The sequence below is a fragment of the Balearica regulorum genome, chromosome 2 (genome assembly GCF_011004875.1).
Source record: "Balearica regulorum gibbericeps isolate bBalReg1 chromosome 2, bBalReg1.pri, whole genome shotgun sequence".
Classification (NCBI taxonomy): domain Eukaryota; kingdom Metazoa; phylum Chordata; class Aves; order Gruiformes; family Gruidae; genus Balearica; species Balearica regulorum.
In genome coordinates, this window is record NC_046185.1 from 97,759,115 (window position 1) to 97,773,182 (window position 14,068).

Below are 14,068 nucleotides of genomic sequence, written 5' to 3' on the forward strand. Positions count from 1 at the left end.
GAGAGAGAAGGGAGCTTGGTGCCTTGCTTCAGTTCCCTCTTTTTCTCTTCCTTTTTTTAAAGTACAAGCACGTAGCTCTATTAGAAAGGAGAGAAAGCGAGTGGGTGTTATAATAACATGTAGGCTTTGAGACAGGCAGTTCTGAAAGTTACTTAAACAAAACCATTGAGATCATTTTGTCAAGACACTGTCTAGTTCACCAGTGAATGTTACGGAAGAAAAAATCATATCGCTTATACCTTTCCTTTATTTGCTGCATGAGTTACTCTGCCAGATTGCTATCTACACCATCACCCTTGTGTTCTTTCGCGCTATTTCCTGTGCAAAGTGCAGCAGAGAAATTATAGGTGAACAAAGTCATGTTTAGAAACATCAGCTTTCTTGTCATGTTTTGAGTGCAGAACTCATACGGAAGCAGAAGAATTAGAGAGAGAGGCCTGATGGCAAAGCAGCACAAAGCCAACCAGGCAAAGCGTGAAAGAGATGCTCCCGTGTCCCTGTAATCTGAAAAGTGAGGCGCTGAGCACAATGGCATTGCTACCTCTCCTCTCGGGCTGGGTAACTTAATCCTATTTGATGTAATACAGCTTATGAAAAAGACACTTTTTAGATATCTGATTGAGGTGACAGCACTTCTCAACACCACCACTTCACCACCTGAGAAAAAGGGGAATTGCCGCTGAACAAAAGAAGGGCTTTGTCATTGCAGAGGGAGGTGAGCAGAGCATGTGGAGTGGGGGGGGAGGAAGAAAAGCAAATCAACTTCTTTTTTTTTTTCTTTCTTGTTTTCCACATGAGGATGTTTTTACTTTCTTTTTGTTCAGCATCAGCTTGTTGATGTGGGTGCACAGCCCTGGCCAAGTTATCATGCTCTTGAAAGTTTGTAGCTCTGAAAGGCAGAGGAGCGTTTAACGTTCTGGGACGGATGTTTTCTGCCAGTTTTGTTGTTGCCTCTGGAAATGTTGATGCAGTTGATCTTTGTGCAAGCATGTAGCTGTAGATTAACAAATGTGGAATGGAATATCTTCAGCATAAACTGGGAATGCAAAAAAGGAGACTTAAAAGGAATGAAAAGCTAAAAATAAGTGAAATGAACTTGTCACGGATTCCTTTTTCCTCAAATAGGCTAGAAATTTGGTTATTAGCAAACATGAGGTGAGTATTTCTGTTAATGATAAGGATTTCTAAATTATCAAGGAGCAAAGTAGAGCACAGGACATAAACCATTGTTAAGTCCTGTTAAAGCCATTGTCAAGAAAGTACGTTTTACAAGATTTTACAGGTGAGTACACTGAATCAAACAGGTGACTCCGTCTCTGGAATCACAAAAGATGTAGACTCAGAAATACAAATAAGAAACTAGTTCTCATGATGTTCGTAGACTGGAATTTTATTGGTATAGAAGCAGCACAATTAGTGATTGTGAAGACTTAAGAAGATGACTTACTTCTTTATGTAATGCAATGCATAACTTGCCTTTGTTTATTCTTTTTTTCTTTCCTTTTCAATTTCTTGAACAATTTTTACAGTTTGGCATGTGTTGAACAACATTTTTTAAAAGTAAAGCAGCACACAGATTATGGAAAATTCCAAACCTGTGTTCATAACGAGTTCATATTTTTAATTATTTGATTGGTAGATTAGAGATACGTTTTTACTTTCTTTCAGGCTTTCTTAAGCCACATTACACCTTTCAGCTGTATTGGGTTTCCAGTTCACTGGCATGGTGCAGGTCGAGTATGCTTATTCTTCTGCACTATATGATTGAAAGCCAGGAATAGTAGTTATTTAATATTCTGAGGCATCAGGAAGAAGCACATCATTTGATTGTTCAATTACTGCAGTATAAAACACCTTAGTCTTTTTGTGTACGTTTGTCTGCTTGGATGTTCACAATTCTTGGCACTCTTATCTTCCTAGCTATGTGTAATCTGCCCAGCTCTTCCCGTAGCGCTCCAGTACAAACACCGGCAGTATGATCGGTGTGGAGGCGTGATTGTGACAGGATAAAAGCTGCAGTGTGTGCATGAAAGGAACCAAATTACTTACGCTCAATTAGCGTGGCCATGCTTCTGAGAGATCACCAAACCATGGCTAAAAGCACTCTTTTATATAATTACCTTGTTATTTTCTTTCTGATTCGTGTAAAATTGGTTTTTGTTATTGAAGAAAAAACAGTTGCAGTGGACTATGAATTTTAAAGAAATCACCTTAATATTATTGATGATAGTTTATTAGTGTAAGCCACTTGTTTAATTGTGAAGCAACGGGAATTACAGAACATCGTGATGGAAGACAGCTCGGCTTTGAATATATTAAATTCAGTCTAACATGAATAGGTTTTGGTAATAAAGGAATAAATGCAAAGTTTGTTTAAAGGTTAAGTGAATGATTAATGCAGAAATTTCTTTCTAGATGCATAAGAGGAGCACAAAGTCCCCATAACTAGGTTCGGAGCCAGTAGTTTGTACAAGGGATTCGAATGTGTCTTTCATGGGACTGCAGAATGTGATAAAACAGTCTCTTACTCTTCACGGTTAAACTTCCTGTAGTAGGGTTGAGAAAGGAATAGTTCAGGTTCTGCAGAATTTCCACATTTGCAATACATTATGTGTGATGTGTAGTCTTTAATCTTTCAGTTTGCAAGAAAATCTCCTGAATATACATTCACCCTAAATGAAAATATGCATACATTAAGTTGGCATCAAGTTGGAAACAGGATTTTGAACTTCCAAGTATCTGGCGTTAGCGGACATCCCAGTTGGGTTGTGCTCTGGCATTCAGAAAACATCTTCTTGCCTTTCTTTTCCTACCAGTCACTTTGCATTCTCTTCTGCTAGACAGGCTTTAGCCATTGCCTGGGTTTCCTTTACATGGAGCAGGAATTTCACCCTGGCTTCATCAGCTCCAGTATCTCTTGTCAGATGCAGACCACGTGTTGGCTTTCCTCCCACCGCAGTGTACGACCCAGCTGGTGTTTCTGCAAGAGGATGGTCTTTGTGCCGCTCAAAGGGGGCCGTTGGGTTGATGGGTACTGGGAAGTCTGAGCTGTCTCCGCTTACCTCTTTGTGAAGTTGATTGTGAGAATGTTGTCCCTTTATGCGTTGTCTTAAGGCTTTTTTTTTACCTAGAGGTGCAAATAAACCTCTGTTCCTGAGTAACTCTGTGCAGGTAAACATACTACTTGGAGTTACTCGATACTGCTTCCCAAAATGCGTATGCAGCTGAACATTTTCAGAGGCATCAGCCCTCTAGTCGCATCAGATTCTTCCTTTGCTTTGAATATTGGCAATCAGACGAGTATGGTTTTGGCTAACAGCCTAATGAATGAGTTGTAAAAGCTTAAGAAAATGGATTTAGATCCATTTAATAGTTGGTTTCCTCTGCAATACCAATGATGGTTGCTGAGGCAGTGGCTATGACTCAGTGGATGTTAGGAAAGAAGTTAAAAAAAAATAATTAACTAACAGATTAAATATCCCACTGTTGAGGTAAACGAAGGTGTGTAACATCAGGTATCTTTAAAAAAACCAAACTTGTAAGTATCAACACTGAAATTCAGTCTACATGCATTTTTTGTTATAGAGGAAATTGGACTCTACAAATGTAAGTACTTGCTACAAAATTATTCTGCTGAGTAATATTCCAGTTCATTTGCTCTTCACTACACCCCTGAAACTCTGCGTGCATACCTGCTTAAAATCAGCAACAAGTGTAGCTAGTAATGAAATAATTAAAATTTAGTTTATTTTGTTTCATAATGCACAAATAGAAAATCATTTAAGTATGACTGATTTTATTCATCCACAGTAGTTGCTCATCTGAAATGCTATTGAAGTTCAGTAATTGAAGCTCTGAAATACAGTATTTGACAGATGGTGTGGGTGGCTGTGCCATTTCCATGATAAATCTACTTACAAATATAACCATGAGGAAGTTGTCTTCATTCCTTGACTGCTGCAACATATAGATGGAAAAAGTGACAAACATGACATGAAAACAGATTTGTGTCTTGGTTCTTCATTTTCCTGCTATAATGATTTGAATTTTTAAACAAGTGCAAGAGAGAGGTTTCTTTTTACTTTGTCTGAAAAGGAGTTGCTATAAAGGCCAAAATATTCTTTCAGTAGCTTTTCTTTGCTTACATTTCCTTTGAAGCTTTTCCTATAGCGAATGTCTTACAGCGTCGGTTAGAAAGCATTGCTCTTTTTAAATGAAAACTAAGTAGATCTTTGCTAAGATACATTTACTGTTAAAAAAAATATCGGAGGCTGGAGAAATGGACAGTGCTGTTGCCCCAGGGCTTACTGTTGAAACTTAGAGATAATAAAATGGCATAAATAAAAATATACTGCATTATCCAGTTTTAATATTCTTTTTTATTCTCTTTGTGTTTTAACAGAAATCACCGATGCTGGTACTAGAGGAACCCAAGATACAATTAAGGGTGTGAAAAGAAAAAAGATTGTGACTGAAAACCATCTAAAAAAAATACCAAAATCGCCTTTGAGAAGCCCCGCCGAAGCCAAGGTTAAGCAAAATGTGGACCCTTCACCGCTAAAAGCTCTTTCGGATGCCTCCGAACACGCCACGGCACAGGATCACCTACCCGTGCAAAATGGAAATCAATGTACCAAACAAAATGGGGGAGCACTTAGTAGTGAGATAAGTGTTGAAACAACCAAGTCTGAGACATCGATGCAGACAAAGCTGTCACTGGCGCATCAATCCTTAGATTTGGGTAAACAGGCAGTGGAGGATACCGATGCAAACCAACTGAACTCCCCAGAGAAGAAGTCTCTCTCAAACTCCTCAAGTAAAACAAAGACTGACAGTAATGAATGTATTAATTTTGTTGATTGCGGTACATCATCCCCGTGTACACGTACTGCATTCGATGTCTTACTAAAAGCTATGGAGCCTGAACTGAACACCTTAGCACAAGAGTGCCCCCCTTATGGGATGCAGATAGAGAAACTGAGACCAAATAAAACTGTAAGCACCTCTTCTAGTCTCACATCCAATACAATGAGCGTCCAAAATCAACCTGCTTTGTCACAGCACGAGTTTGCAGCTGGACCTCACTATTACCCCTGTACGTTAAACAATGTGCATGTAGCAGTAACAGCCAAGACTGGACAAGCACAAGGCCAATCAGTTTCTCATTCACAAGACCTTATTGCTAAAACCAGTCAACAGAATCACCAGGTTGTTATGTGTCCAAGTTTCACCAGATCGCTGGTGCAACAGCAGAGTCAGGAAAACCCCAAACTCCAACAGATATACAGCATAGCAGTAACTTCATCTGTCGTTCACACTTCCTCTTCCACTGTAACTCAGGTTTTTCCTCAAAACCAGTTAGTAGCAAGTTCATCATCACCTTTGACAATTAGCACATCGGGTTCAACACACTTGTCTATAGGTCCCATGTATAATTCAGCCCAGATAGCATCAGCTGTAAACCATGGAGTAGAACAAATATGTAACCTCTTGAAAGACCAGAAGCCTAAGAAGCTAGGGAAGTACGTCTGTGAGTACTGCAATCGGGCCTGTGCCAAGCCCAGTGTTCTCCAAAAGCACATCCGATCCCATACTGGAGAACGACCGTATCCTTGTGTGACGTGTGGGTTTTCATTTAAAACCAAAAGCAATCTGTACAAGCACAAAAAATCTCATGCGCATGCTATCAAGCTTGGACTTGTGCTACAACCAGATTCGGGTGGCCTCTTCTTATCTCATGACTCGGACAAAGCACTTAGCATTCATTCGGATGTGGAAGAAAGCGGCGAAAGTGAAGATGAAGGCACCGCTGATGAAAGACAAGATGATCAAGAACTGGAACCCGCACAGATAGTGAAAGTCATTTCAACTGCAGAAACGTTGCAGAAGGGAAGCCCTATTCCATTAAGCAACCCAGACTGTATACCAGGTGACTCTTCATTACATGATACAGAACCTCAAGTAAGGGCAGCTTTACCAAAAGTAGTAGTTCATCCTGTAAATGTTTCTCCATTAAGGGCCGATAGCCCAAAAGTAACAGAACCAGCACCTGAGCTTGCTGCAGCACAGAGAAAAGGAGATTTTAAAGTGACAACTCTTCAGTCAAACTTGACACATACCGCCTCATTCAAGGAGAATGACATAAAGCAGCATCAGAAAGCAGAAATGGCCCTATTAGAGGAACAGCTGGGATCTGCAGTAGGAGTGATGCACGCTCAGCTCCAGAGACAACAGGCCACCGATGGCTCCCAAGACCAGCAAGGAAAATGTCTTTTGAGCCCTAGAAGTTTAGGTAGTACCGATTCTGGTTATTTCTCTCGTTCTGAAAGTGCCGATCAAACAATGAGCCCACCAGCTCCTTTTGTACGAGGATTGTTGACCTCTGAGAAAGATCCAAATAAAAACCTGCCCTGCCTGCCACGAGCAAGTGGCGTGGTAGCGTCAGTGGTACAAACTGTTTGTGCTGACAAAAATCTGACTCTCTCTGGCCAAATGCGACCTCCCATGGCAACAAAAACTCTTGAGGAACGTATCTCAAAGTTAATTTCTGATAACGAAGCTGTTGTGGATGACAAACAGTTAGATAGTGTGAAACCAAGAAGAACATCTCTTTCAAGAAGAGGAAGCATAGATTCGCCAAAATCTTACATATTTAAGGATTCTTTCCAGTTTGATTTAAAGCCCATGGGAAGAAGAACTAGCTCAAGCTCTGATATACCAAAGTCTCCTTTCACGCCCACTGAGAAATCAAAGCAAGTTTTTCTTCTTTCTGTACCATCTCTTGACTGTTTACCTATAACACGAAGTAATTCCATGCCTACTACCAGTTACTCAGCAGTACCTCCAAATGTAATACCTCCCTCTCATCCCCTTCGAGGAAGTCAGTCATTTGATGATAAAATTGGCTCTTTATATGATGACGTTTTTGTATCAGGACCTGCTACTCCACTGAACCAAGGCGGACATCCTCGGACCCTTGTTAGACAGGCAGCAATAGAAGATTCTTCTACTGGTGAAAGCCAAGTTCTTGGACCAGTGCGACCTGTAGAAGAAAGTTATCTGGGGTGTAATTTATCAAATGAATCCTTATTGCAAAGGAGCAAGTCTCTGGCACAGGGATCAAATTTAGAAAAAACAAAGAAGTCCCCTCAGGTGCGAGGAACAATGTTTGAGTGTGAAACCTGCAGAAACAGATATAGGAAACTGGAAAATTTTGAAAACCACAAGAAATTTTATTGTTCAGAGTTGCATGGACCTAAAACTAAAGCCGCAATCCGAGAGCCTGAGCATAAAACTGTTCCAAATAGTACACAGCCTCAAATTCTACATTACAGAGTCACTACTTCAACTGGCGTCTGGGAGCAGACACCCCAGATAAGGAAAAGAAGGAAAATGAAAAGTGTTGGCGATGACGATGACCCACAGCAAAATGATACGAGCATTCCATCAAAGAACGCCGAAGGCCAAAGCAAGCCAGCAAATTCTTCTGGTCTGTCAAAACACAGTGCGACAACAGTGGTAGGATCACAGCAGGCAAGCAACCTTCTACTTCAAAGTTCCCAAATTCAGCTTGTGGCTCGAGGCACCGATCGGAGTACCGAGCCAAAGATGGCTCCACTCATTGAAAAGCAGGCAAGTTCAGCTGTGCAAGAAAAGGTGGAGTTGAAAAGACAAGGGACTGGCATTTCAGTAATACAGCACACCAATTCACTGAGTAGAAATAGCTCATTTGAGAAATCAGAGTCATTCGAAAGAGTATCACCAGTTTCTTCTCAAGAGCCCAACAAGGTTGCGAAGCACCGCTCTTTGAATACGGTTGTCATCCAAGAGGATAGACACTCTCATCTGAATACTCCCCAGCATCATCAACCCCTGTCATCAGAAGCACCTAGAGGGGAAGTTCAGGGAAGCCAAATAGTTTCTAATGAGAGAAGCGCACCGCTTCAGCCGTCAAGACTTGTGCGCCAGCATAACATCCAGGTTCCTGAAATACTGGTCACAGAAGAACCAGATAGGGACCAGGAAAACCAATGCAGCGATCAGGAAAAGACAGAAAGGTTTAATTGGCCACAGCGCAGCGAAACGCTGTCAAAATTGCCAACAGAAAAGCTTCCACCAAAGAAGAAAAGAATTCGCTTGGCTGAAATGGAGCATTCATCTGCCGAATCGAGTGTTGACTCCACGCTTTCCAGAAGCCTAAGTCGGGAGAGTAGCTTGTCGCATGCCTCCAGTTTCTCAGCTTCACTCGATAAAGATGAAGCTTTGAAGGCTGAGAACTCTTCCAAAGCAGAACCCGGTACTAAGTTGTCAGAGTTTCTCATGATTCCCCCTGGCTCACACGCACTGGCTGTGCCTGGCCCTCATTACCGGGAAATGAGACGTGCAGCCTCAGAGCAAATCAGCTGCACGCAGCCGTCAATGGAGGTTGTGGACTACAGGAGTAAGTCTTTTGACTGTGGAAGCATGTCTCCGTCAAAACCCGCCCCACTCGTAGAGAGAGCCACTCCGAAAGTGTCGTCTGCAAATGGAGTGACTGGACACGTGCCTCTGTTAGAAAGGAGGAGGGGGCCATTTGTAAGACAAATATCTTTAAATATTGCTCCAGAAAATCATCAGCCTCAAGTTAAATCCACTTCTTCCATTCAGACAGCTCATGCTACGGATGTGCCCACGGTGCCATTGCACAGGCTGCAAACCTCTGGCAAATCTTCAGTGGAGTTTCCTTCAAGTACTCAGCATTCACAGACTCACTCCAGGCCTCACTTGACAATTCAAAATTGTAATCCTGTCAGCCTGTCTTTGGTTCCGCAACCTCTAGATCATGTGTTGAATAATCAAGGACAGCCATCCTCAACTCATCAGCCTTCCCAGACATCCACTAAAACATCAGCCCAAGGGGAACAAGTGAGCACATACCTGCTTTCTTGTCATCCCGATGAAAAAAAGGATTGTTTTGCTCCAAAGTATCAGCTTGAAGTTAAAACGTTACATATAGGTCAGCCATACTCTTCTAAATTGCTACAAAATACTTTATCAACTCAGACTGTTCCAGGTCAAGTTGGGGTGGACCAGAAAGCATCCTCCTTTGAATTGCAGACTAAACTGCCTGACATGTCTAATCCATACTCTGTGCCTCCTCTAAAGCAAATTGTCCCTAGTAACTGCAGCAGTCAAATACATCAGATTCCTCCTTTCGTGGTTCCCGTCCGTATTCACAGCAGTATGCCATCCTATGGCTTTGCAACTGTTACACCCCTTCCTCACATTTTAGTGACCCAGGATCAGGTAAATCAATCTGTTTGCAAAACAAATGTTGCGACAGTGCCAACGCTTGAGGGCAAAACTCAGCTGCCAAAATCTCACAAAGATCATCAGAGGACTTTGCCAAATTCATTTGAATTTGAAAATTCTCAACCAGAAAGCGGAACCAGAAATTCACCTTTGTCAAGCTCTTTGAATATTATTCAGAAAGTGCCAGTTAGCGGACTCTTCCCTCAACCAGAAGCTACAGCTTCAAGTAAACGAATGCTTTCCCCAGCCAACAGTTTAGATATTGCCATGGAAAAACAGCAAAAACGTGTTAAAGATGAGAGTGGAGCTGCCTGCATGACAGATGCTAGACCGTTGCATTCACTGAACGTTAGATCTAATGACCCTACCAGTAAGCAGAAGAAACCAGTTTTGGTAAGACAGGTTTGCACCACAGAGCCTCTTGAAAATCACCTCTTAGATCCTGATGGGGTTGCACAGCATGAAAAAAGCAGCAAAGCTAGTCCTTCAGACCTGCTGTTGCCTAACCGTCATTCCTCTGACACTGGGGTTTCAGAAGCCCTGAAGGAGTCACCAGAATCTGAAGACCTTAAGTCTTCAGCATCGCCGGTGTTTGTAGTTAGAAAACCATCTGAATTGTCTCCGGTGAATAATCAGAGTTCTCTTCTCAAGGCTGTAAGTAGCAGTCAAGACAGAAAGTCCCCAAGTAACAGCAGTGAGAGCAAGCACATCGATAGCCAGGGCCAAGCGAAGCCTGTAGCCACACCGGCTGCCATGAATACAGGAGAAATGCAGAGGTTGTCGTTTCCGAGCCTCAAGACCACAACGAGTTTTACCTGGTGTTATCTCCTGAAGAGAAAACCATTGCATCTGCTGCAAAACGATCAGAAAATCTCCGCCTATTCTACGTGGACCATTAATCCCAACAATCCCAATCCACTTGGTTTGTCGACAAAGGTAGCTCTCTCCCTCCTCAATTCAAAACAAAAAGTTGAAAAACCGCTGTACACTCAAGCAAGAACTACTCATCCCAGATCTGATGTATTGGTCTATTCAAGCAAGTGGAAGAACAACTTAACCAAGGTACTTAAGCTGTGCTTGATGTATACTCATCGTTTACAGAGGATTTGCGTTGGAAATTGTGCTTGTTCGTATTTTAGAGGATGTAATGTATTTGTTTTAGTTATGCTGGATCAAACTGCTAAAAAGATCTTAAGTAATTCCATTAAGAAACCTGTTTATAAGGATTTATCACTTTTCATGGAAATTAGTTCCTGGATTTAAATCTGTATATGAAGTGTTTATCGTGGCAGGAATGTGTTTGGCTATTTTTTAAGTGCAAATGGTAGAACAAACATCGTTCTGATATAAATATTTTTTAAAACACTTTTAACTTAAAACAGGTTAATTTAAGATCATAATTGCATATTTTGCCTTAAAAATCAGCTGGTATTTTCTGTTATAAAAGAGTGCTTGGCCTGAACAGGTGTCCATGGATACGCTGCAAAAATATTTTTCACCGTCGCTGATCATCTAACTGTGAGAGGAGCAGTGTACCGTTTCCCTTTCTCCCACCTAGGTTAATCAGTGGTGTGAAATAATGACAAAAATAGCAAAGTTTAAAACAAAATTACGTCTGCCATAAAACCACTGACAACTTCTTGGATCGGTATGGCTCCAAAGATGACGTTAAATCTTGCGCAGTGGAATATACTCTGGGCGATGCTTGTGACCCATATAAAACACTGTGTCATTCTGGAGGCAGATGTGGCAAAGCAAAGTGGTCACTTGTTATTTCCTTAGCTGTCTTGGGGCTGCACATGCGTAATCAGCATTTCATTTACTGGACAGTTTTGTTATGGACAGGACCAAAACCATCTGCTGGTTTGCACTGGATTTGGTATTCCTTAGTAATGGAATTGCCTCTGTGAATGGGTAAAGGTGGCTCTCTGCCCTATACTATGGCAACAGGTGGCTGTGTGTATTTATTGCACCTAGTACTAGTTCTTATCATCCCGTCTAGTGAAGCCATAAAGCTTTTTAAAGAGAGCTGTGGTGTACAGCACAGTTTCATGCTCTTCTTTCCTCTCTGCTCTGTACGTTGTGTGTGTGATGCCGAACTTCTCTGGAGCTGGCAAAAACAGGCCTTTAGCCGTGGACCTCCCTTTCTCTAGAGTCCTTCAGGACATAGAAGTCTTTTTTTGGGAGGTAAAAGCAATCATAACTTGTCCTAATCCTGCAGGCCGCCATCAGCAAAACTTGCTGGGTGGGCATCGGGTGTGGGAATTGGTGTCCGTAGGGCTGGCAGTCGCTCTGGAGGAGACGTACCACCACAGCCTTGGGAAAAAAACATGTATTTCTGTGGATGGACGTTGAGTGACAGAGGCTGTTGCTGTCGGAGGTCACCCTGGGTTGTTTCTGTGTTTGCTAAATGTTTTGCTGAGATACAAAGTCGTCAGCAGGGAAAAGAGCAGTGGGATGAGAACCTCTGTGTAAGAGGAAAAAATAGTTTCAGAATTGCAGGGGGAGTCAAGAAGAGCATTAGATTTAAACTTGGTCCTCCTGAAATCAGTGGGAGACTTTGCTAACATTTATATTGGAGTTCAAAGCTTTATCCGTAATGTTTCGTGCAGAAAATACACACAGGCTGTTGGCTTTGTGTTAGTGCTGTATCTGAATTGAATCATTGCTTCCACATTAGTGTGACACCTTTGTTTACACTCATACTACCTTTTTCAGCCTGCTCCCCACTTTATGAGAAGTTGTACTTAAATAGTGCTAAATTAAAAAAAAAAAAAAAGAATTTGAAAATTTAGCTTTTTTCATTGTAATAGTCAAGCTATTCTTTCTAAGGCAAGTCTCACATCACTTGTGTCGTTGACTCATGTTTGGTTTATTTTTAAAGAACACTATATCAGAAGAAATTCTCTGATAACAAAGCTACTGCGTGCCTCTTGGAGAACAAATTTTGTCTACAAACAGATCCTGTTTAGAAAAGAAATAATGGATAATAATATTTTTAAAATATTTTGACAGCACCCTTTTAAACACTCTAGGAATACTTAAATGCTGTAATAGGCAGCTGTCAGGTACATTTACAGTGCTTCTGCCACAAAAGAACCACAGTTACTAATCTTTCTCCAGTCTTTCTTGCTGATGTTTTGAATGAAGCACACGAGCACGGTAAAAATGAAAGTTCTTAAGCTCTGCTTGCGGCTGATTTACAGAGCCATTATGAAGGAAGAAAGTGCAGCGAGAGAACACCAATTAAAGTTTAATTGGCATCTCAGATTGTACAAACAAGGTATAGGATGGCAGAAATTAGAAATTTCAAAGACCTGATAGGTGCTATGACCTAACACCTCCAGAGTTTGTCTGCTTTCCCTTCTAATGACTCAGGCAGTGGCATTTCAGCTCCTTTACAGGATGATGATGATGCTGTTAGAATATGCCTCTGTATTACCAGTCTCCAGTTAGACCTGGTAATGGAATAGCCAATGCCAACTTGGAAACTTCCTCACAGAAGCCATATTTAAAGAAAGCAAAAACTGAAATTCCTCATTTGGTTCATGCACAGTAATTCTCCTACTGTTTTTTTTTCTGGTTGAGAGTGAGGATGGAGAATGTTGGAGGTCCTTTTAGAAATTAATACTCTATTTTAAAAAAACACCCCAACACAACCAAACAAAGCCAACAAACAGATTAGCAAATAATTCTCAAAGAAATGTGATTGATTTCCTGCTTAAAAGCTTGGCGGGGTCTTGAGTTCCCTAGGGAGCTACAGTTTAGACTGCAAGTCTCTGGAGGTTGTGACTGTCGTTCAGAAGATATTTGCTCAAGTGGTTTGCACGTTTTAACCCTTACCTGACGGAGAGCTTTAAGTGCTACTGTAATCCAGTTTATAAATAATAATGCTGTTTACGCCTCGCCTCCTCTCTCGCAATCGTAGCCCTTTCCAAAGGGATTTGGCATATTCTGCTCATGGGGCTTTAGCTGCTGATCTTCTCGCCGAGATAAAGCCGCTTCCTGAACTGTTCCTGGGTTTCCCCCAGAACTAAGTCCTGTTTACAGAGGCCTCATGCTGCTGCAGAACCGCTACTAATCACTGTCACAAAAAAGGCAATTCTTTCAACAATAGACGCCAGGGGAAATGAAGAGACATGTGAACGAAATGGAAACAATAAGGAACCAGGGGACTTTGTTTGCTCTTCACAATTCGCTGCTCAGAGGCAATAGGTGAAGTTGCCACGTTCCAGTGATTCAGAGAACAAACCACGAAAATGTTATTGTGAAAGACGCTCCTGGAATGAGTACAGCACTTTAAAATGTAACAAGAGGTTTACCTGCATGGAAAAGGCTTATTTTATCTCTCTGCTCTTTTTGGTTTATTTGTTTAAATTTTTTTTGCCAGTTTTCCTCACTTGAATTCATTGGTGGTGTATCAGGAGCCCTTTCTCAAGCCCCTGCATTGATCTTGGCTCCCGTCTCAGAAGCGAATCAGTAATGTGTGCAGTATTCCAGGGTGAAGATTTTCAGGCAAGAATAAGGCTGAAGAATGGAAAGTTTCTCCTGACTGGAAAGCTTTCCTTTCTTGGATGATGTGCCACAACAGTCCAGCCCACCACTGGAAAGTAGTTAAATGCAGAAGATTTTTATGTGTAAACTAGTAAAAGTTTAAAGATATTAAAAACATTTTCCTCAAGTGGCTATGTGCCAATGGGAAAAAATGTTTAATGAATATTATAATCTGAAATTTATAACTTTGATGATTCAGGCTGCAAGCATGTTTTTTTTCCAA

The 14,068-nt window shown here is 41.4% G+C and overlaps 1 protein-coding gene across 7 annotated transcripts in view; it reads left to right on the forward strand.

The window, feature by feature from the left end:
• HIVEP1 (HIVEP zinc finger 1) overlaps positions 1–14,068 on the forward strand; it is a 115,702-nt gene that overhangs the window by 81,287 nt on the left and 20,347 nt on the right. For all 7 annotated transcript variants that reach the window (XM_075745022.1, XM_075745023.1, XM_075745026.1 and 4 more), the window contains one exon: positions 4,403–10,353. In XM_075745022.1, the coding sequence (XP_075601137.1) occupies positions 4,403–10,353 (5,951 nt within the window). The remainder of the gene's footprint in view (positions 1–4,402; positions 10,354–14,068) is intronic.